At 36.2% G+C, this 22,386-nt stretch overlaps 1 protein-coding gene across 4 annotated transcripts in view; it reads right to left on the reverse strand.

Moving 5' to 3' along the window:
• Positions 1-22,386, reverse strand: part of DPH6 (diphthamine biosynthesis 6) — a 174,218-nt gene that overhangs the window by 138,245 nt on the left and 13,587 nt on the right. Inside the window, exon 4 of one of the 4 annotated variants that reach the window (XM_074365879.1) lies at positions 294-3,950. The exons of the other annotated variants lie outside the window; for them this stretch is intronic. Within the exon in view, the coding sequence (XP_074221980.1) occupies positions 3,765-3,950 (186 nt within the window). The 3' untranslated portion in view covers positions 294-3,764. Of the gene's footprint in view, positions 1-293; positions 3,951-22,386 lie in introns of those variants that run through there. 4 annotated transcript variants of the gene reach the window in all.

The following is a 22,386-nucleotide window of genomic DNA, read 5'->3' on the forward strand; positions in this document are numbered from 1 at the left end:
ACAGAATAAGGGCTCTAAACTATCACTAAGAACACAGGTAAATGAAAAGTATTCTAAGTGTTCCCAGATACACTGATGGGAAAAAAAAATTAAAGATTTCTTTTTTTGAGTTTTATTTATTATCAGTTTTCACATGTTGCCAAATACTGGCTTCTGTAAATATCTACTAAAGTAGAGTTTATAAACATGACCTATTAGAGAAGTTTGGGGATGAGATCTGCAGGGAATTGAAAGTTAATGCACATTTCACTTTGTCAGTTCACGTTACCAAGGAATGCCATGCCAGCTTCCAGATTTATATAAATCATCAGAAGTTATGAGGTCAGAATGTAAAAGGAAAAAACTCTATAACGCATTTAATGTGTTTTAGATTTTTATATTAAAATTTCCCCATATAATACAATGCCATTTACCTTCACACTGTGATTTTTGGACTAAAGTTACCATTTGAACATCTATGACTTGGCCAATTAATGGACATTATCTCTCATCCCACACAAAACCCTCAAAAGATAAGCTATGTTTACTCTCATTTGGCAGATGAAAAAGCAGGCTCAGAGTTTAAGAAATGTGTTCAATAATTCACAGTGAATACAGGGAGAAGCTAGGATTTAGGCCCAAGCTCTTTTCATTAAAGCTTTCAGAAGCAAAACAAACTTAGCTCATGGAATTTTTTTCTATTCTCCTCACAGGTAAATATGATACCTGCTTTACTATAATCTAATAGCTTTGCATAAAGTTGTTTTACAATGAAAAATTTGCTATCAACATATATGATCAAAAAGGTAACCAAAAAAGAGAGAAAGGAAAATCTAAAATTTAAATCAATGCTAATGAATGACAAATACTTTAGTCATTGTGTAACTCCTTAGTTTGAATTTAAATAATGTCATGTATAAAGCCTGGGTTACCCAATTCAGGAACAAGTAAAAGTTAAGTTCTAGGCAGCCTACTCAGGCTCTAATTAAATAGAAGAAATGAGCACAAAGGAACTAAACTATTTTTTTAAATACTCCTATTGGAACTCAACTTCAAAAAGATATTTCATGAACAGACAGTTCAGCTTGTAAGATTCCTTCTATCTCAAATTACTCTGATGAATGTCTGATAAAACTTGAGATTTACCACTGGGTAACCACAAGAGGTAGCCAATAATTCTAAATGAAAACTCAGAATGGTCTTTTGTTCCCTTTGTTTAAACTAAAGCCGCTAGTGAAAAACAAGAATGTCTGCTTAGGAAAAAGGAGTCTCTTGTCTGAGCAAAAATTAAATTTAAATATCCTGCTTCTTACCTGAATATTCCAAATTATCTACGTTTATCTACTGTTCACTAAAAGACTATAGAGGGCACTGTTGCATTAGCTTTGAAGCTTTACAATAGATGCCTAGAAAAACGTCTAAAATGTGTAATTTCTTTAAAGGGTCAAATGCAAGGAAATCTACTAAGCCTAATAAAGGGGAAAAACCAAAATGTATGTTTTTCTAAAATAGGCTGGACTTCAATGGGGCAAAAAACTTAACAAAAACAACTGTCAAATTGAAAACACCGCATTGCACACATTTTGCATTTCCCTTTGTAGTGCTTTCATGAGAAAGGTAACTAATCATAGCACCTCCTTATCCAATAGAAACAGCACCCCACTGCAGAATCCTCTTCACAATCAATAGGAAAATGAATGTGGCACCTCATGCAATCCTTCCATAATTCTATCAACAGAAAGAATGCAGTCTGTTTGCATACTTTTGTCTAAAAGGCCAATTCCATTTGTCCCTTCTTTGGGAAAAATGACAGCTACAGATCAATCATGCTCACATGAAAGTAAACACACTGCAAAAAAAAAAAAAAAAAGGATCAAAACTGAAATCTTCACCTTTGTTTAAACAAAATTTTATTATACATAAACACTCTAACTCAAAGCAAAATTTAAAAAAAAAACCAAGTTTTTCCTCAGAGATACAAATTTTGTGCTACTGTGTAGTAGTACTGAGATATAAAATAAATAAGTTACATACAATAATACTCACAAGTTTTATAATTACATATGGATAGCATTTAATTAAGCTTCCATATTTTTTTTGGTTCTTTCACATTATTCCTGTTACAATTTTTTGAAACTAAATTCAATTAAGTACAGTGCCAAAGGTCTTTTTTAATACATATGTTTGCAATGTATGACAATAAGACTAGTATATAAAATATAAAGCTTCTTATTACACTACCACTTAATCTGTTTATACTTGTTTATTCACCAAAAATTAAAGTTTCTGACACAACAAATAACATAAAAGTGAAAGGGAAATAAATTATTTTATTTTGGTAATTTAAAAATAACGTCATGAATTGCTGAACGCTCTGTAGAAACAAAAATATTAGATATAAGAATAAGAACATCATGCCAGGAACTAGAGGTAATATGTAAAATGAGAAAGGAGAATACTCCATTAATGCAAATCAAATCACAACACCACATCACAGATTAGACAAATCAACATTAATACAGGTACCATCATAAAACTAAGGCCTCTAATAAAGAATCCCAAATTCCCTAGAAAAACAGTATACAACTCATTTTGTCACTCTCAAACTTCCAGAGAGATTAGCACCTTCTCTGAAATCAAAGTGCAGAACTGTGAAAGTGTTAAAAATTCTTCAATAATATGTCAACCTACTTATAAATCAAAAAGAGGAGAAGGGGCTTCAGATGGTATGTAGATTTCATTTTATTACAAAAGCCTCAGTTTAACAAGTTATTTTCAGCCAATAAAAGTCAAAAGTAAAGCATTGTTAAAGTGGCCAACACTGACTCTAAGGCTTTAACTTATTAACTTAACCAAAATGCTACTTGAGTATTGCTCCCTTAAATTATTAATTTATGAGTTTTGCTTAGTCTCCTGAGGCAAGGCAGTTTGTAGGTATGTTGAGTGCATGTAAATAAACAGAAAGCTTTTATAATAGTCTAATAAGACACTAAACATAATAAAACAACCCTTTTTAATGAACATTGAATGCACAATTCTATGAACCAAGTTTATATAAATGGGCTATAAAATTTAAAGAAACTGTAAGATCCTCCAGGAAGTAAGTGCACAAAACCAGAAAAATTAAACACAAGTCTATTGCTTTTCATTGATCTGATAAAATGCACACAACACAATCAAAGCCCACTGTGACTATGAAGAGTATGTCACGTGCAATTTCAAAGAAATCTAAGAGAAATGTCATAAACTGTGAAAATTTATTTGCAATATTGTTTTTCATCTACCATAAGGATGATTGCAAAAAAAAAGAAGAAAAATAGGTAATGTCGTTAATATTCAGGATACTTAACTAGATATTTAAGTTTACTATCATAGAAAGAAATGAAGCACATTAAAATCAATTTTGGTTAATTCTAATTTATGCAAAGCTTGATTGTGAGCAATAGCTGCTAAAAGGATGCAGCATTGTTGATTCATATACAAGCATTTTACTTAACTACATTGGATAATAGCAGTGCTCCTAAAGGAGTATAAAAAGCAAAGTGATTAGCAGTCATTACTGTTAATTAGCGCTCACATTACATTCCTTGGGGTGAATCTCCTTTAACTTGAATACATGGAAAGTTTATTTTTGAATGACTGCCAAACCTTGCTTAGGTAAGTATTGGAATAAACCGTCGACTACCAGTAAGCAAAATAAATAACAGGGACAGATCAGCATCCAATGAGTATGTCTAAGTTTTTAAACAGGAAAAGGGTTGAGGGGAATGAGTAAAACTGGAAACTCATACTTCACATTCTGCAATCTCACTGATAAAAGGAGGAAATGTGTGTTTATCAAACTTGCTGTGAGTGCACAGTTCATTTGGAGTCCTGTAAACAATCGCCTGGCTGCCCACTTCCAAATGTATGTGAAAATCTTGGAGATTCAGAGCATCATATTCAGCAAGCAAGGTCACTCTAGTGATGCCCTGGAAATGGGAAATTAGGAAAACGTGGCAATCAGAGGTTTAGGGCTGACCAGAAAAAGCCCTGAGGCGGGCTTACCATCTTTCACCACCAGTCAGGCTGTCTCTGCCTATTCAGTATTAACACAACAGGGCTGCAAGTAAATGAAAAGAACTCCACACACCTAACTGGGACATTGGCTTTCTTGTTTAGAAAATGATAGACATTTGTCACAGAAGGAAAAAAAAAAAACCAAAAAACAAACCTCAAACACAGCTTTCAAGAACCAGTTCTGAAAGAAAAGAAAAACAGGCTCCTGGTGAACCCTCAGAAAAGGACCTGGGGAAAGGCGACATCCTGTTGATTATCAGATTTCCTTTACTCCTAAACCATTCCATGCATTTTAAAATGGAGGCCAAATCTTCAACAAAGAAGCTTCAAAAGCAATGCATGCTCATTACAGGAAAAAAATCAAAAATTCAAATGTGCAAAAATTATACAAACACTCTTAATATGTTCCATATACAGACTTAAAATATAGCCTTCAGATCTTTTTCTACACATACATTTGCACAAACACATCTACGAAAATGTAATTATATCATACAGAGTATTTGGTAATCCATTTCCTTCTCTTAGTAATACATATAGATTTGTTGTCTTTCTGCAACTTCATTTTTAATGCTATACCATATTCCATTGTATGGATACACCATAATTTAGCTTGCCAATCATGTCTAAATCTTTGAGTACAACTTAATTTCCGTAGAATACATCCCCCAAAGTGGAGGGGCTGGATAAAGAGACAGTGTATTTTTTGTTGTTGTCATCTGACGAGTTCTGCCAAATTACCCTCAAGAAGGCTGAACCAACGTATAGGGCTGCTGGCAGCACATAAAAGTACTCACTTCTCCAAAATCAGTATCATTTCTTAATCTTGCCCACATCATGACTGCATTTTTGAGTTAGTGAGGTTGAAAATTCCTTGGCTATTTGAATTTCTTTCTCTGTGAAATGCCTGTTCATATCCTTAGCCCATTTCTCTATTTGGTGGCCAGCTTTTAAACATGCAAAAATATTGCGGTGGATTCCTCATCAAATACTATTTTACGGGATCACCAAAAAGAGATTATTTTAAAAAGGAGATGGTAACTGCATGGACAATGAAAGACCCTATTAGGGTTGGTAACTGAGCATGAAACTATTTTACAACATGTTATATAATAGAAGACTTCCCAACCCACCCAAAAAGAAAAAGAAAAATTAAAAACTGAATGGTGTCGCAAATATTATTTCAGTGAAGCTATCTTTGCTTTCCACAAATAGAAAAATGTATTACACCTAGCTGGCATCATCAGCAATGTTTTATTGTTGTTCTTATCTTTTTTTACTTTTCTGTTATTCTAGGGAACCATTTGAACCCACAAAAAATTCAAAGTACCTTATTAGCTACTTTGGTAGGTCAAGGAAGGAGATAGTAACTATAAATGATAGATAAGTTCTTCAGGCAACTAACCTGGATCAAGGACTTAATTCAGATGTGTCATTCTTCAGAAAAAGTACTAAGTAGAAAAACAAAAATGAAAAATGCCCCATTTCCCTAAGAAGTCCATTCAATTTAGGGCCTTCTCTCACAGAATCAAGAAACTGAAAAAGCAGCCAAATACACTAATTCCAAATTTATTTTCAACACCAGGTTTAGATTAGAACATAATTTCAAGTTACAGATGATGTATTTTCTTTTTCAGACAAACAACAGCCCTAAAATCTTGAAAAACTGTTACCTAGAACAGTCCTTCTAAAATTAAGGACCATTTTTTTTTAATTTCCAAATTAAACTTTTGTAAAGTTTTGTAAAACTGAAACTTTTGTAAAATACAATTAAATGAATTACAAAAAATATTTTTTTAAGATTAAAAAAATGCAGGCCAAATTTTTATTATTATAGTCAACAAATACAAAATTACTCTCAAATGACTATAAAAGTTTCTGAATACTTATTTTTAACTTCCATAAATAGCTGACCTTGGACTAAGAGCAAACACTTCATGGACTAGCACCAGCCTCTGGACATACTTTGAGTAGCAATAATCTAAAACTATTATAAGATCTTCGAAATAAGATGAGATCACAGATAGATCATTTTAACCCATGACTTAATAATCCCCCTTATCAAACCATATGCCTGTTCCTCTGTCTCACTGTCAATTCACACATGCCTTATTGGTCTATATATGCATTACATATGCATTGTTATATGGTAATATCTGCATGAATTAATTACACATTACACATATGTAATGCTGGGAGGCAGCAGAACACAGTGATTAAAAGTACATGTTCTACTACTTTCTAGCTATGTAACCTTGGACAAGTTACTTAACCTGCATATCTCAATGACTTATCTGCAAAATGGATAATAAATCAGGGTTGATGTAAGGATAAATCAGAATATAAGGCACAGAGTTTAGGACAGTGCCTGGCAAGTAGTGCTACATAAACAATACACAAAATTAAATGAAACAGAATCATATGGCTCTGGGCCTTCTAACAGTCAATATAAATAGGAAATATAATGAGTTGAATGATTTAGTATTCACACAGCAAAAACTATGTAATAGTTACAGTAAGGCAAACTATTATAAAGACTAAATTCCAAGACAGTCAACGTAAATCAATGAAGTTAGAACACTCCCTCACACCATACACAAAAATAAACTCAAAATGGCTTAAAGACTTCATCAAAGACAAGACACTATAAATCCCCTGGAAGAAAACATAGGCAAAACATTCTCTGACATAAACCTTAGCAATGTTCTCCTACAGCAGTATACAAGGTAACAGAAATAAAAGTGAAAATAAATAAATGGGACCTAATTAAACTTATAAGCTTTTGCACAGCAAAGGAAACTATGAACAAAACAAAAAGACAACCTATAGAATGGGAAAAAGTATTTGCAAAAGATAAGACTGAAGAGGGCTTAATCTCCAGAATATATATAAACAACTCATAAAACTTAATAACAGAAAAACAAGCAACCCAATCCAAAAATGGACAGAAGACCTAAACAAGCAATTCTCCAATGAAGACATACAAATGGCCAATAGGCATGTGAAAAAAAAATGCTTAACATCCCTAATTATCAGAGAAATGCAAATCAAAACTACAGCGAGGTATCACCTCACACCAATCAGAATGGCCATCATTCAAAAGTCCACAAACAGTAAATTCTGGAGAGGGTGTGAAGAAAAGGGAACCCTCCTACACTGCTGGTGGGAATGTAGTTTAGTGCAGCCATTATGGAAAACAGTACAGAGATTCCTTAAAAAACTAAAAGTAGACTTACCATATGATCCAGCAATCCCACTCCTGGGCATATATCCAGCGGGAATTTTAATTCAAAAGGATACATGCACCCCAACTCTCATAGCAACACTATTTACAATAGCTAAGACATGGAAACAACATAAATGTTCATCGACAGATGACTAGATAAAGAAATTGTCATATATTTATACAATGGAATACTACTCAGCCATAAAAAAGAATGAAATAATACCATTTGCTGCAACATGGATGGACCTGGAGACCGTAACCAGAAAGAGAAAGAAAAATACCATATGATATCACTCAAACGTGGAATCTTAAAAAAAAAAGACACAAATGAACTTAACTACAAAACAGTAACAGACTGACAGCCATGGAAAACAAGCTTATGGTTGCTGGGTGGAAGGGATAAACTGGGAGATACGAGATTTGCAAATACTAACTACTATATATAAAATGGATAAACAATTTTCTTCTGTATAGCACAGGAACTATATTCAGTATCTTGTAGTAACTTATATGAAAAAGAATATGAAGACGAATATATGTATGTATATGTATGACTGAAACATTATGTTGTGTACCAGAAATTGACACAACATTGTAAACTGTATACTTCAATTAAAAAAAAAAATAATGACTAAGCCCTAAGAGAAATTTCACCCTTGGACTGTTATAAAGTTGAATATCTAATAAGGTGAAAATCGTCAACGGCATCCCTAGGGCAAATACACAACAAAAAATTCTGCGCACCTCCTATGGACAAAGCACTATGATGAGCACTGCAGAGTATCCAAAGTTGAAAACCACAGGGTCATGCTTTCAAGAGGTTGTAAACTAACAGAGAAGATACATATGCAAATAATGATGTAAAACAAGGTATAATGTAATAACAACCCAAAAGAATAACTAAACACAACAGAAATTTAAAAAAAAAAAAAGGCTACATTTGAGGAAATTAGGAACACTGCCTTTTGCATCCTTATCCTTCAACATAAAATCCAAAGGCCTATTAAGAACCAGCCAGAACACAAAGAAGGTCGAAGCCTGTTGGCCCTTCTCTGGTCTTCATCATTTCTTATCTGAAATTATAAGATGCCACTTTGCACTCTTCTATCTTGGAGAGCTTAATATCCTTCTTGAGAGATGCATGGCATCCTCATCTGCTCTCAGATGCTACCTCCATGCTACTCTCCTCTTCACTCTTTGGAAGCCACAGAAGCCCCCTGTGACCTCACAAGCACGTAGCACAGCATGTGCTACAGGCTCAGAGGACAATAGAGTTCCAACTTAAGTAGACAGGACTACCCCTGGGCTACAAGGCTTTCTGAAATCAATGGTTAAAACAGTAGTTCTTAAACTTTTGAAAAGAACAGACCGCTGTGTTAAAATAAAAATTTGGACCTCTCCCCAGAAAAATTTACATTCACAAAAAATTTGCACAACATTTCAGAGTTCAAAAACACCTCCCTCCTCTAGCTTAAGAAATCCTGTCTTAAAGTATCACATTTTCTTGCACTGAAGTCTACTAGATTGATTCTTCCTAACTTTCTATGATTAAGCCCAGGTTACATGACCACTCAAAATCAATAGAACCCTGGAGAGGGTTAAGGAAAATGGCAGTGAGACCAATAAAAATTGTTAAAGGAGTGAAATTATGAAAGGCTCAAAAGGGAAGACCATGTGTTACATACCAAGTGATGATGATTCCTCTCCTCTCCTCATCTCCCTGCAAAATGACTGCCTAGAAAAGAATCCATGAGGAAACTGGTCTTAAGACAGACCACGAACCATTTCACTAGCTCTAGAACCAATCTTATAGTAGGTAGCAAAGAATCCTCCACAAAGAAGGGAAATAAATCTCTGATAGTTTCTGCCTCTTCTGATTTGTCTCCATTTTTATAAAAATCTATAAGGATCAATATTAGCTAAATTTTGTCAAGGTTAAATATACTTAACTTTGTTCAGTAAGTTTAATTTAACAATTGCTCATTGAGCATCTACTCTGTGTAAGTACAGAAAGTGACCACAGCACTCAGCACTGTAGATTCTATGAATAAGGGTGGTGTAATTCTCCTGGCAATGAGACACAACTGCTCTTACATACAGGAGTGCACATAATAGTCCCATTTTACTGCCTCTGGACATTCAAAGAGCCATTTTTTAAATCTCTCAATTCTTCATATACTATTTCAAAAGTCTAAATTCTGTAAACTTAGTTCATGTAACTTTCAATGAAAGTCCTTGCTTGAGGCTTTTCACAAATGAGTTAATAGAAAATATACTGCTTCGATTTTAAAGATAAGCATAGCGTTAAATCCCAAACGAATACACCAAATGAATTTTCAATGGAAAAAAGGCATCTATTAATAAGAACCTTTGTCATCTTTGTAGTCACTTCTTTACCTTATTTTGAAAGAATCCATGCCTCAGTTTACTCATATAGGAAAATAGACAGAAAACATTAATTCCTTGGAAGGCTGAATTATCTCCCTGAAAGAGTCTTAATAAAGACTCAGAAGGGCCAAAAATAATTGGCAACAAATGTAGAAGAATAAATTCAATCCAATATATAATGTAAATTTGCCCCCATTAAAACCTCTTTCACAATCTGAACGATTACCATTCTTTTTCCTCTGCATTAATGTACTAATAAAGTCAAGAGGAATTACACTCATCTCAATGCCAACTTGCAGCTACTACTTAGTATTAATATACTAATGGAAATGTGTATGCAATGAGAACAACTGACTATTTAGCTTTACTGGATTATTTTGGAAGACAGGGAATAGAAGAGAAAGTAGGTCTGAGACTGACATGAAGCTGGCAGGCTTTAAAAAACAACTAATTTTTATAGCATCTTCCAGAAACCTAAAGAGGCTCTCATATATTTTCTCATTTATCCTCAAATAGATAAATAAAAGGAAAAAATACTCAAATTTTACAGACGGAAAAACTAAATTCCACAGGGAAATAATTCAACACAATGCCTGTAGAGTTTAAGGGTTATATGGATTCCCACAAGAAATAAAAAAGAATAAAATATAATCCTTGCCCCTTGAAGTAATCATAACCTTTATTCAAAAACCCACAACAAAAACAAAACACTCAATAAAACAAAATCAGTAGCTCTGTATATCAAAATAGATTAAGTACTAGAAGAGAAATACAATGTTATATGAAGGTTCCAGAGAGGGGGTTGTTACATTCAGTGAGAGCATATCAAGGAAGACATCAAGAAGAAGATGCCATGTAAAAGAAGGAATTGGACAGGAAATGTTTTTGACTAACTCATAGCACTGAGCAGGACAGATATGGACTAAGTGGTGAAGAATGAGTTCTGACAATAGTCTAGTGCAGGTGAAACACAGGTTCCATGTGACGAAATACTGGGAAAATATGAAAGATAAGATGAAGTCATATTGCAGAGCACCTAGGGGATCAATGGTAAACAACGAAGATTTTTTATGAAGAGATAAATATAACTGAATCTACCTTCTAGAAAGACTAACCTGGCAGGAGTTTGCAGGATATATTATAGAGTGAGAAAGACTGGAGAAAGACCATAATAATCTGAATCCCATCTACATGCATTACTATTACGTTAAAAGCATTAATATCTTACATTGTCTTCCCACAAGGTGTTTTCATTTAGAGAAATAAGGACAAAATATTTTAGTTGATGTGTACTACATATAACTCTATGAAGAAAATGTAAAAGAACCACTAAGACTAACACTTACTAAGAATTAATCTTGATTAAATGAACCTGGATTGATATGAAGCATCTTCTACGCTATCTTATACTAGATTAAAAAGACGACAAAGATAGGGTGCTGCAAAATTGAGGATCACACTATTTTTAATATATAGCTATCGTAATTCACTTTGATTACCAACACTGTGCAGTGAAAACTGAGTAAATTAGCATGGAACTGTCAATTTACAAGATATCTTATGTAGACTCCTTGTCACTTTTTATTTAAATATTACCATCAGCCCTATCAACCCACCTCTTCAACTTTCTCACTGCTACTCCCCCAGTTCAGATTCTCAGATCCTTTCACCTGGCATAGCATTTCACTTTTCAATCTGAACTCATCTCCAGAATTCCACTTCCCTAATCCATTTCTTGCATTATTAGTGATGCAACCTAATGCCCTTAAAGTTCCATTCAGCCATATAATTCTACGTCACTCTTTTTGCAAAATCCTTCAAGGTAGTAGCTTTCAAATTTGTTTGACCACAACAATTTGTTTAACAGTAGGAAGTATATATATACATATATGTGTGTGTGTGTGTGTGTGTGTGTGTGTGTATATCTCAATATCATGTTAATAGTCTACCACACATATAAAGTATGTATATATGTGTTTCACAAAATAATAACCTTACTATTTATAAGGCATTTTGATATTTTATATTTTATTTTAGTCTCTTTTATTTAAAGAAAAAAAAATGTGCCCACTAAGCCGAGCTTGGAAAGTACCACCTTAGGCACTCTTCACTGCCTGAGCAATCCTTAGTCTAAAATTTAAGACACTTTCTTTTTTTGGGCTCCAATCTACCCTTCCAGACTTATTTCCCACTACTCCTTAAACTCTGAGCTCTAGCCAAACTGAACCGCTACTTCTTTACTACATCTTATGATTTCCTGCTTCAGTGACTTTGGCTAAGCTGGGCCCTTAATTTGCAACATACTCCTAGTCATTCTTCATGCCCGCCACTGTTAAAATTGAAACAATTTTTAAGGATATCAAGTGCAACCTCCCCTATAAGGTCTCCCCTGATCCCCCAACACAGAGGACTTTTTTCTCCTCTGAATTCCCATAGCCCTTTAAATGGAGACTTAATGGCAACTCTACCTTATATTAGCTTCTCTGTATACATGTCTTATCTCAACATGGTCAGTGAAGGCAGAGACTAAATCTTGTATATCTTTTTACTCTACAGTACTGGTATATTATAAGCATCCAATTAATGTTTGCAAAATGAAAGACATAAGAAAAATCTCTAAATGGTAGCAGTATAGGTTAAAGTTACAGGAAAAGTCAAGGTCAAATAACATATCCTTTTGATTCACTCAATTTTTTCTCACATGCCACAGAAAAAGCCTCTATTAAATAACTTCTTACCAGTAAAAAAAAAAAAAAAAAAGAAAGAAAGAAAGAAAAAACCTCTAAATGCTTATTGATATTCTCATTGATTTTATGGCTACTTTATGATTTAGATACTACAAATTTGCTGAATTAAGATGTTCGCAATTTAAAAGTGAAAGTCAACATTAAAAGATCAGTTCAAGATCTATCACATTGCTGTGTAACCACCAATAAAGTCCTGTGCTACAAAAAATATAAGGACAACAATAAAGGAATAAAGTAATGCATACTTATAAATCTTCATAATGTGTTCTCAGTCATTTAATAGAGAATATAACAAAGACAAGGTAAATTACAGGTCTAGAAATGAAGTAAGAGGTTTGGAGAAGATGGCGGAGTAGAAGGACGCTCGCAAGTCACCCTCTCCCACAAATACACCAAGACCCACATCTACAGACCCACTAAGCCAACCAGAGCACCTGTGGAACTCCGACAGAACATCGCCCTCTTCAAAAGATAAAGACGCCAAAAATCTGGTAATCAAGAAAAGGAAAAAAGAAAGAACAAAAGGCAAAGCAGCGCGGGACGGGTCCCGCGGAGAGGGAGCAGCAAAGGAGGACTGGCGCTCGCTCGCTGGGTCTCCCCTCTCCAACTGAGAGGCCAGCGGGACGGAGGGGGAGCCTCCGAGGCTCGGATCTGTACAGAGCAGCCCTTGACTGACAGAACTAAGTTAAACAGGCACAGAGCGTCCCCCCGACACCCAGCCTGAGACGCGGGCCGGCAGCGGCGGGCAGGGCCAGGCTGCACAAGCCGGGCGGAGGACGGAAGTGGCTGCACGGAGGCAGCCCAGGGGGAACGCAAGGGGCTGCGTGCTGTGGCTGTGGGTGCACAGGGCAGAACAACCTGGGCCCTCCATAAAAAAGCAAGGTTCATGTGCTCTCGGGGAAAGGGTGCACACCCCCATCTCTGAAAACCCGCGGAAAGTTTTCGGGGGAAGAGAGGCGGGGCTCAGGCACAGCCGCCATATCCTCCGCGCTGAGCACTCAGGCGGGGGCGGGGGTGAAACCTGCATCCGCACCGAAGGTCTTAGCAGCCTCAAAGGCCAGACTGAGACTGGCCTGCAGCCCGGGGCAGAACCTGGTCCCTCAGAGACTTGCTCCACAAAGACAAACAAGGAGCTGGTTTTGGCTCAGAGCAGGGACAGGGCTGTCCCTCGGTCTTCCCCGAGCCCACCTGCGGAGCGCCGACCAGGGCGGAGCGCGCAGCCGCACAGAGAGCGGAACTACCGGCGGTGCAAGTAGAGGGAGAGCGGCCCCCCCCCCCGCCTTTCGGGCAGGAGCACAGCCCCTGACCGAGGTGCTGGGAGGGGGCACGACCCGCCCTCCTACCCGGCCAGTCTGCAACATCTGACTGCGGCATCCGGAGGCGCAGCGACCCGCCCGCCCACAGCAGAGAGCTGCACCTGACCCAGTGTTAGGAGGAGGCGCGATCAGCTTGCAGACAGGTGCTGGGAGCAGCACAGAAGAGGGCGCCAATGGAGGGCCTCTGAAAACAGCAAGCTGAGCTTCCAAAACAGGACAAAGACAGAAAGACTTCACATTAAAAGCACACAGACTCCAGGAGAACACCGACAACCCCCCCCCTTTTTTTTTTTAAATCTGTTTTTACCTGTTCTATTTTCTATTACTCTCTTAATCTTTACTTCTTAATTCATTTCTATTTCTCTTGGGTTTTGATGTCCTGCTATTGATTAGACACAGGTTTCAAATACATCTATTCATCTCCCACCCCCCTTTTTTTGTAAAGGTTTTAAAAGGACGTCTCAACCCGATTAATACTCTGCTTCAACTCACTCTTCTATTATTCATTATACACTGTTTTCAAACCCTCTTTCTCCCTTCTTTTAAAATTCTTTCTCTCTCTCTCTTATTTTTTTTCTTTTTTTCCTAAGTTTTATTCCTAAATAGGCATCAGATAGATAAAATCCTTAAGGACCAAAATAAACACCTGATACTCCATAAACCACAGTGCCAAAGAGGTATGAGCAAGATGAAGAAGCAGAAAAACCTTTCCCAATTAAAAGAACAAGAGAAATCCCCTGAAAGAAAGATCAACAAAATAGACATCGATAGCCTACTAGATCAAGATTTCAAAAAAGGAGTGATCGAATTGCTGAAGGAATTAAAAGAGATAGTGTTTAGAGATATAAAATATGTCAAAAATGAAATTGAAGCTATAAAGAAGAGCCAAGTAGAATGGGTAAACTCATTGACAGAGATGAGGAATGATCTAATAGCTGTGCAAAGCCGACTAGATAATGCAGAGGAACGAATTAGGGATCTAGAAGACACGGCAATAGAAAGCACCCATTCAGAAGAACTACAAGAGAAGCAAATAAAAAATAATGAAAATAGCATAAGGGACCTATGGGATAATATAAAGCATCCCAATCTTCGCATAATAGGGGTCCCAGAAGGAGAAGAAAGATCAAAGGGGATTGAAAAGGTTTTTGAAGAAAGCATGACTGAAAACTTCCCAAACTTAAAGAAGGAATCAGATATCCAAGTACAGGAAGCTCAGAGGGTCCCAAACAGGAAGAACCCAAATAGACCCACACTAAGACATATCATAATCAAGATGGCCAGAGTCAAGGATAAAGAAATGATTCTAAAGGCAGCAAGAGAAAAGCAAAGAGTAAGTTACAAGGGAACCCCCATAAGGCTCTCAGCTGATTTCTCTACACAAACACTACAGGCCAGAAGGGAGTGGCAAGATATATTCAAAGCCCTGAATGAAAAAAAGATGCAGCCTAGGATCCTTTATCCAGCAAGGCTATCCTTGAGGATAGAAGGAGAAATAAAGAGTTTCACAGACAAAAAAAAGCTGCAGAAGTTTAGCAACACTAAACCCATGCTAAAAGAAATATTGAAAGGGCTATTCTAAATAGAAAAGCAGCAGGATGCTACAGAAATGAGAAACACACAACTGGAAAGGTGATAACTCATGAATTACAAATAAAGTAAACATGAAATTATAAAAGAAGACATACAAATCACTGAGAGTGGGAGAGGGAGGCAGGGAAATATAGAATACTTTTTTCTTTCTTTTTTAAATTTTTTTAACAGTAGGATGGGTTTGAGATCATGTTACTATCAGTTTACTAAAAACAGTTATAGTAATGGGTTGATAGATTTACAAAAAAGGGTAACCACAAGCCAAAAATTTACAAAGGAGTCACAAAAATTAAATAAAATCCATGATAATACAAAGGAAAATTACCAAACCACAAAAGGAAGAAGAAAGGAACAAAGAGGATATACCAATTCAACTGCAAAGATAAGTTCAAAATGGCAATAAACACACATCTATCATTAATTACTGTAAATGTTAATGGACTAAATGCTCCAGTCAAAAGACATAGAGTGGCAGACTGGATAATAAAGCAAGAACCTTCAATATGCTGCATACAAGAGACCCACTTTAGGGAGAAGGACACATATAGATTGAGAGTGAAAGGATGGAAAAGGATATTCCATGCAAATGGAAAAGCCAAAAAAGCAGGTGTTGCAGTACTGATTTCAGACAAAATAGACTTTAAAACAAAGGCCATAAAGAAAGATAAAGAAGGACATTTTATAATGATTAAAGGAGTGATACAAGATGAGGATATTACACTCGTTAATATATATGCACCCAATATAGGAGCACCTAAGTACATACAAGAATTACTAACAGAGATAAAGGGGGATATTGATGGGAATACAATCATAGTTGGAGATTTTAACACTGCATTAACATCACTAGACAGATCTTCCAGACAGAAAATAAACAAGGCAACAGAGAAATTAAATACTACAATAGAAAAACGAGATTTGGTGGATATTTTCAGAGCATTACACCCCCAAAAAATAGGATATACATTCTTTTCAAGTGCACATGGAACATTTTCCAGGATCGATCATGTACTTGGGCACAAAAGAAACCTCAACAATTTTAAGAAGATAGAAATTATCTCAAGCATCTTTACTGACCACAATGCCATGAAACTGGAAATCAACAACAGAGAAACAAAGGAGAAAAAAAGGAAAGCATGGAGATTAAACAATATGTTATTGAAAAAACAATGGATCAGTGAGGAAATCAAAGCTGAAATTAAAAAATACCTTGAGACAAATGATAATGAAAGCACAACCACTCAAAACCTATGGGACACAGCAAAGGCAGTGCTAAGAGGGAAGTGTATAGCGATACAGGCCTTCCTCAAAAAAGAACAATCTCAAATAAACAATTTAACCCACCACCTGAATCAATTAGAAAAAGAAGAACAAAAAGCCCCAAAAAGCAGCAGAAGGAAGGAAATAATAAAGATCAGAGAGGAATTAAATACAATAGAGATTAACAAGACCATAGAAAAAATCAACCAAACCAAAAGCTGGTTTTTTGAAAAAGTAAATAAAATCGACAAACCTCTGGCCAAACTCACAAAGAAGAAAAAAGAGAGAGCACAAATTAGCAAAATAAGAAAGGAAAATGGAGAAATTACAACAAACAAAATAGAAATACAGAATATCATACGAGAATATTATGAAAAACTATATGGAACCAAACTGGATAACCTAGAGGAGATGGACAAGTTTCTGGAAACATACTGTCCACCAAAACTGAATAAAGAAGAATCTGAACACTTGAACAATCCGATCACTAGAAAGGAAATAGAAATAGCAATTAAAAACCTCCCTACAAATAAAAGTCCAGGACCGGATGGCTTCACCGGGGAATTCTACCAAACATACAAAGAAGAACTCATACCAGTCCTTCTCAAACTCTTCCAGACAATTGAAAAGGAGGGATTACTCCCAAACTCATTCTATGAAGCCACCATCACCCTGATACCAAAACCAGGCAAAGACACTACAAAAAAAGAGAATTATAGGCCAATATCACTGATGAACATAGACGCCAAAATCCTCACCAAAATTTTAGCAAATAGAATCCAACAACATGTAAAAAAGATTATACATCATGACCAAGTGGGGTTCATCCCAGGGACACAAGGCTGGTTCAACATACGCAAATCAATCAGTGTAATACATCACATCAACAAGAGAAAGGACAAAAACCACATGATCATCTCAATCGATGCAGAAAAAGCATTTGATAAAATTCAACACCCATTTATGATAAAAACTCTCACCAGAGTGGGTATAGAGGGAACATATCTCAACATAATAAAAGCTATATATGACAAACCTACAGCCAGCATAGTACTCAACGGTGAAAAACTCAAAAGCTTCCCACTAAAATCTGGGACAAGACAAGGATGCCCACTATCACCACAAGTCCTAGCCACAGCAGTCAGGCAAGAGAAAGAAATAAAAGGGATCCAAATTGGAAAAGAGGTAAAAGTGTCATTATATGCTGATGACATGATACTATATATAGAAAACCCTAAAAGGTCCACACAAAAGCTACTAGAGCTGATTGAAGAATTCAGCAAGGTAGCAGGTTACAAAATTAACGTTCAAAAATCAGTTGCATTTCTTTACACTAACGATAAATCAACAGAAGAAGAAAGTAAAGAAACAATCCCCTTTAAAATAGCACCCAAAGTAATAAAATATCTGGGAATAAATCTAACCAAGGAGGTGAAAGAACTATACACAGAAAACTATAAACCATTGATGAAGGAAATTAAAGAAGACTTTACAAAATGGAAAGATATTCCATGCTCTTGGATTGGAAGAATCAATATTGTTAAAATGGTCACACTGCCCAAGGCAATCTACAGATTTAATGCAATCCCTATCAAATTACCCAGGACATATTTCACAGAACTAGAACAAATCATAATAAAATTCATATGGAACCATCAAAGACCTAGAATTGCCAAAGCATTACTGAAGAGAAAGAAAGAGGCTGGAGGAATAACTCTCCCAGACTTCAGACAATACTATAGAGCTACAGTCATCAAGACAGCATGGTATTGGTACCAAAACAGACATACAGACCAATGGAACAGAATAGAGAGCCCAGAAATGAACCCACAAACTTTTGGTCAACTCATCTTTGACAAAGGAGGCAAGAATATACATTGGAATAAAGACAGTCTCTTCAGCAAATGGTGTTGGGAAAACTGGACAGCAGCATGTAAAACAATGAAGCTAGAACACTCCCTTACACCATATACAAAAATCAACTCAAAATGGATTAAAGACTTAAACATAAGACAAGATACAATAAACCTCCTAGAGGAAAACATAGGCAAAACATTATCTGACATACATCTCAAAAATTTTCTCCTAGAAGAAATAAAAGCAAGAATAAACAAATGGGACCTAATGAAACTTACAAGCTTCTGCACAGCAAAGGAAAGCAGAAGTAAAACAAGAAGAAAACCTACGGAATGGGAGAAAATTTTTGCAAGTGAAACCGACAAAGGCTTGATCTCCAGAATATATAAGCAGCTCATACGACTCAATAAGAAAAAAATAAACAACCCAATCCAAAAATGGGCAGAAGACCTAAACAAGCAATTCTCCAAGGAAGACATACAAATGATCAAAAAGCACATGAAAAAATGCTCAATATCACTAACTATCAGAGAAATGCAAATCAAAACTACAATGAGGTATCACCTCACACCAGTCAGAATGGCCGTCATTCAAAAATCCACAAATGACAAATGCTGGAGAGGCTGTGGAGAAAGGGGAATCCTCCTACACTGCTGGTGGGAATGCAGTTTGGTGCAGCCACTATGGAAAACAGTGTGGAGATTCCTCAAAAGACTAGGAATAGACTTACCATATGACCCAGGAATCCCACTCCTGGGCTTGTATCCAGAAGGAAATCTACTTCAGGATGACACCTGCACCCCAATGTTCATAGCAGCACTATTTACAATAGCCAAAACATGGAAACAGCCTAAATGTCCATCAACAGGTGACTGGATAAAGAAGATGTGGTATATTTATACAATGGAATACTACTCAGCCATAAAAACCGACAACATAATGCCATTTGCAGCAACATGGATGTTCCTGGAGAATGTCATTCTAAGTGAAGTAAGCCAGAAAGAGAAAGAAAAATTCCATATGAGATCGCTCATATGTGGAATCTAAAAAACAAACAAACAAACAAACAAACAAAAACAAAGCGTAAATAAAGGACAGAAATAGACTCACAGACAGAGAATACAGACTTGTGGTTACCAGGGGGGTGGAGGGTGGGAAGGGATAGACTGGGATTTCAAAATTTTAGAATAGACTACACTGTATAGCACAGGGAAATATACACAAAATGTTATGATAACTCACAGAGAAAAAAATGTGACAATGAGTGTGTATATGTCCATGAATAACTGAAAAATTGTGCTGAACACTGGAATTTGACACAACATTGTAAAATGATGATAAATCAATAAAAAATGTTAAAAAAAAATAGAAATGAAGTAAGAGAAAGTAGGACAGAAACATATACATCAAATGTCTTAGACAACACAACTCCAAAACTAAACATTGACAAAAGATTTCTTAAGAAATAAATAGTAGCATAGTTAGGAAAAAAAGTAAAAAAGTCAATAGGACACAAATGCCAAGAGGTTGAAGAGCATAAGGAAAGAAATCTGAAAGAAAAGTCAAACATAACCAACATACTTTAAAATATATAGAGTAGATGATAAGATAGAAAGAAATCTATAGCTCAAAGAAGAAAGGAATACAAGGACATAAAAGTAAGTCAACTGATGAATTTATAGAGAGGCAATGAATCAGGCAAAAGACAAAAAAAAAGAGTATATATGTATATATGTATAATATATTGATACCATGTGGAGAAAGTTCAAGGTTGAGGAGACAGAATAGTTTTGCCAGAATGAAGGAATTACATTTTCTAGGCTTAAGGAGAAATCTATAGATGAAGACTCCAGACCTGTGATAAGTGTACACACTGTAATAATTGATAACTATGATCCAACATTTTATTTCCAGACAGATCAGCCATCATGTGCCTTCTCATGCATCTTGACTTTATTATCTGAAAGGGCCAGAGATGGCATAGCCTCAATAAAGCCGCACCTGGGAGTCAAAATGACACTGGTGTATGCTAATTCCAACTCTTCCTGTTCGGAGTCCAGAATCAACATTAGCAAAGCATTTCTTGTGCCAAGGGACTAAGCTTAATGTCCAAAATCTTGGGAACGGACAGGGCTTGAGGCAAGCTGTGCAATGCTAAAGAGCCAGGACCAATCTGTACAGGGCTATGTGCCTGTTTAATTAGCACGATAGGCCTCCCTGCAAATCTTAAGGCCATGTTATATTTTCCTCCCACTCCAAACCCTTTGGATTTGCCTCAAGTGGACCAATGATACAGGGTTTTTTCCCCCTAAGATCCAAAGTGAAAAGAAATCCATAAAGTAATTTTGCACCATAATAAACAGGTTTTCTAAGACACAGATATCAAAAATTACTTGAAAAAGTGGCTACTCAGCATTTTCATAAAATATTCTGCAGCTGGAGATTATTTTTGGTACACTTAGTGGTGACACTGCCAAATCTGATAGGATACCCTATTTTGAAAAGTTACACTATGAGGCTCATTCCACTTAAGCTTCTAAATGAAAAAAATAAATGAAATGAATTAACTAATGGTTTTATATAGTATTTTGTAACAATGTTGTCGCTCCCCTACATTAGATAAATTATTATCTAAAAATAGGTTCTTAAATTTTGCACTAATTTGTTGAACAAACCTTTAAAAGTCCTCCATATGCTAAGAATACAGCTGCACACTAGAGCTATAAAAATGAAGAGCACCAAGATTCTCTTTGAGGGTCCCACAATCTAGCAAGAGACAACCATATAAACAATCCTAGTAATTCCCAAGAAGCACAGCAGAGGTACAGACAAGCTGCCAAAGAAGAGATAGAAAGGCAAACTAGAGCCGATTCCATAAAAGGGTATGAACTGAGAAGGTTCTTCATGAGAATAAAGATAGAAAAGCACAGAAAAGCACAAGCAAAGACTCAGATATGAAAAAAAAAATCTCTTAAAAACCTAATTCGTTCATTATAATTTGAACCCAGAAGTTTGTGTGAGAATGGCAGGATCAGACAGGTAGGACTGCAAGGGTTTCTCCTTAGTCTTCTGTGCCAGGCTAATGTGTTTGGACTTTATCTTAAGAGTGGGTTATTTAAGTATTTATGCAGATTAGCTGATGACAATATGGTAGAAAGTCTTGATGGTTCACAAGGCAATACTGAAGGCAAGCAGACTAGTTAGGAGACTCTTGCACAGTACAGATGAGAGACCAGTATGGTGGAAATGAAGTCAAAGGGTCCAATTTCAGAAGTCATAGAAGTAGTATCAAAAGGTCTTGAAGATTTAATGGTTGTGGCTGGGGTAGGAAGGAACTGAAAAAAGTGGAAGCCTAATAGAGAGGCCCCAGGTTATAGGTTACACTTAGGTGACGGGGTAAATACTATGTTTTTAACTAAGCAGGAAATATAAGAAAGGGAGAAAGTTTGCACAGAAAGATAGTAAGTTTTGAACTTGTTGAGTTTACCATGCCTGTAGGATATTAAGGTAGAGAAATCATGAGCAACTGAATATAGAGGTCCCAGAGTATAAGCTCACTATTGTGGCACCAATTGTGTACTATTTTTGAAGGAAGCCAAGAAGGAAGGAAAGAGGGGGAGGAAAGAAGAGAAAGGGGTGGGGGGATGGAGGGAGACAGGGAGGAAGATATTTAAAAGAAGAACCATTTAAAATTTCAAGTTTACAAGGAGCTGGAACCTATTTATATAAAATGGTTCTCAAGTTTGTAAGGAGTTGGAAACTTTTTATTTTCAGGAAACTTGTTGCTCTTTACCCTCCTGCCACAGATCACCTTATACCAGCCTGCTTTATATATGAAGATCTGCCTTCCACCAGTGGGTTCTGTTCTTCCCATAGAACCATAGACAATGTGGTTCCAGTAATCATGACTCAGTCTCTCACTCCAGGAATGGCTCACCATCTAGACCTGTCCAATCCAATG

This window comes from Camelus bactrianus, chromosome 6, assembly GCF_048773025.1.
Source record: "Camelus bactrianus isolate YW-2024 breed Bactrian camel chromosome 6, ASM4877302v1, whole genome shotgun sequence".
NCBI classification, from domain to species: domain Eukaryota; kingdom Metazoa; phylum Chordata; class Mammalia; order Artiodactyla; family Camelidae; genus Camelus; species Camelus bactrianus.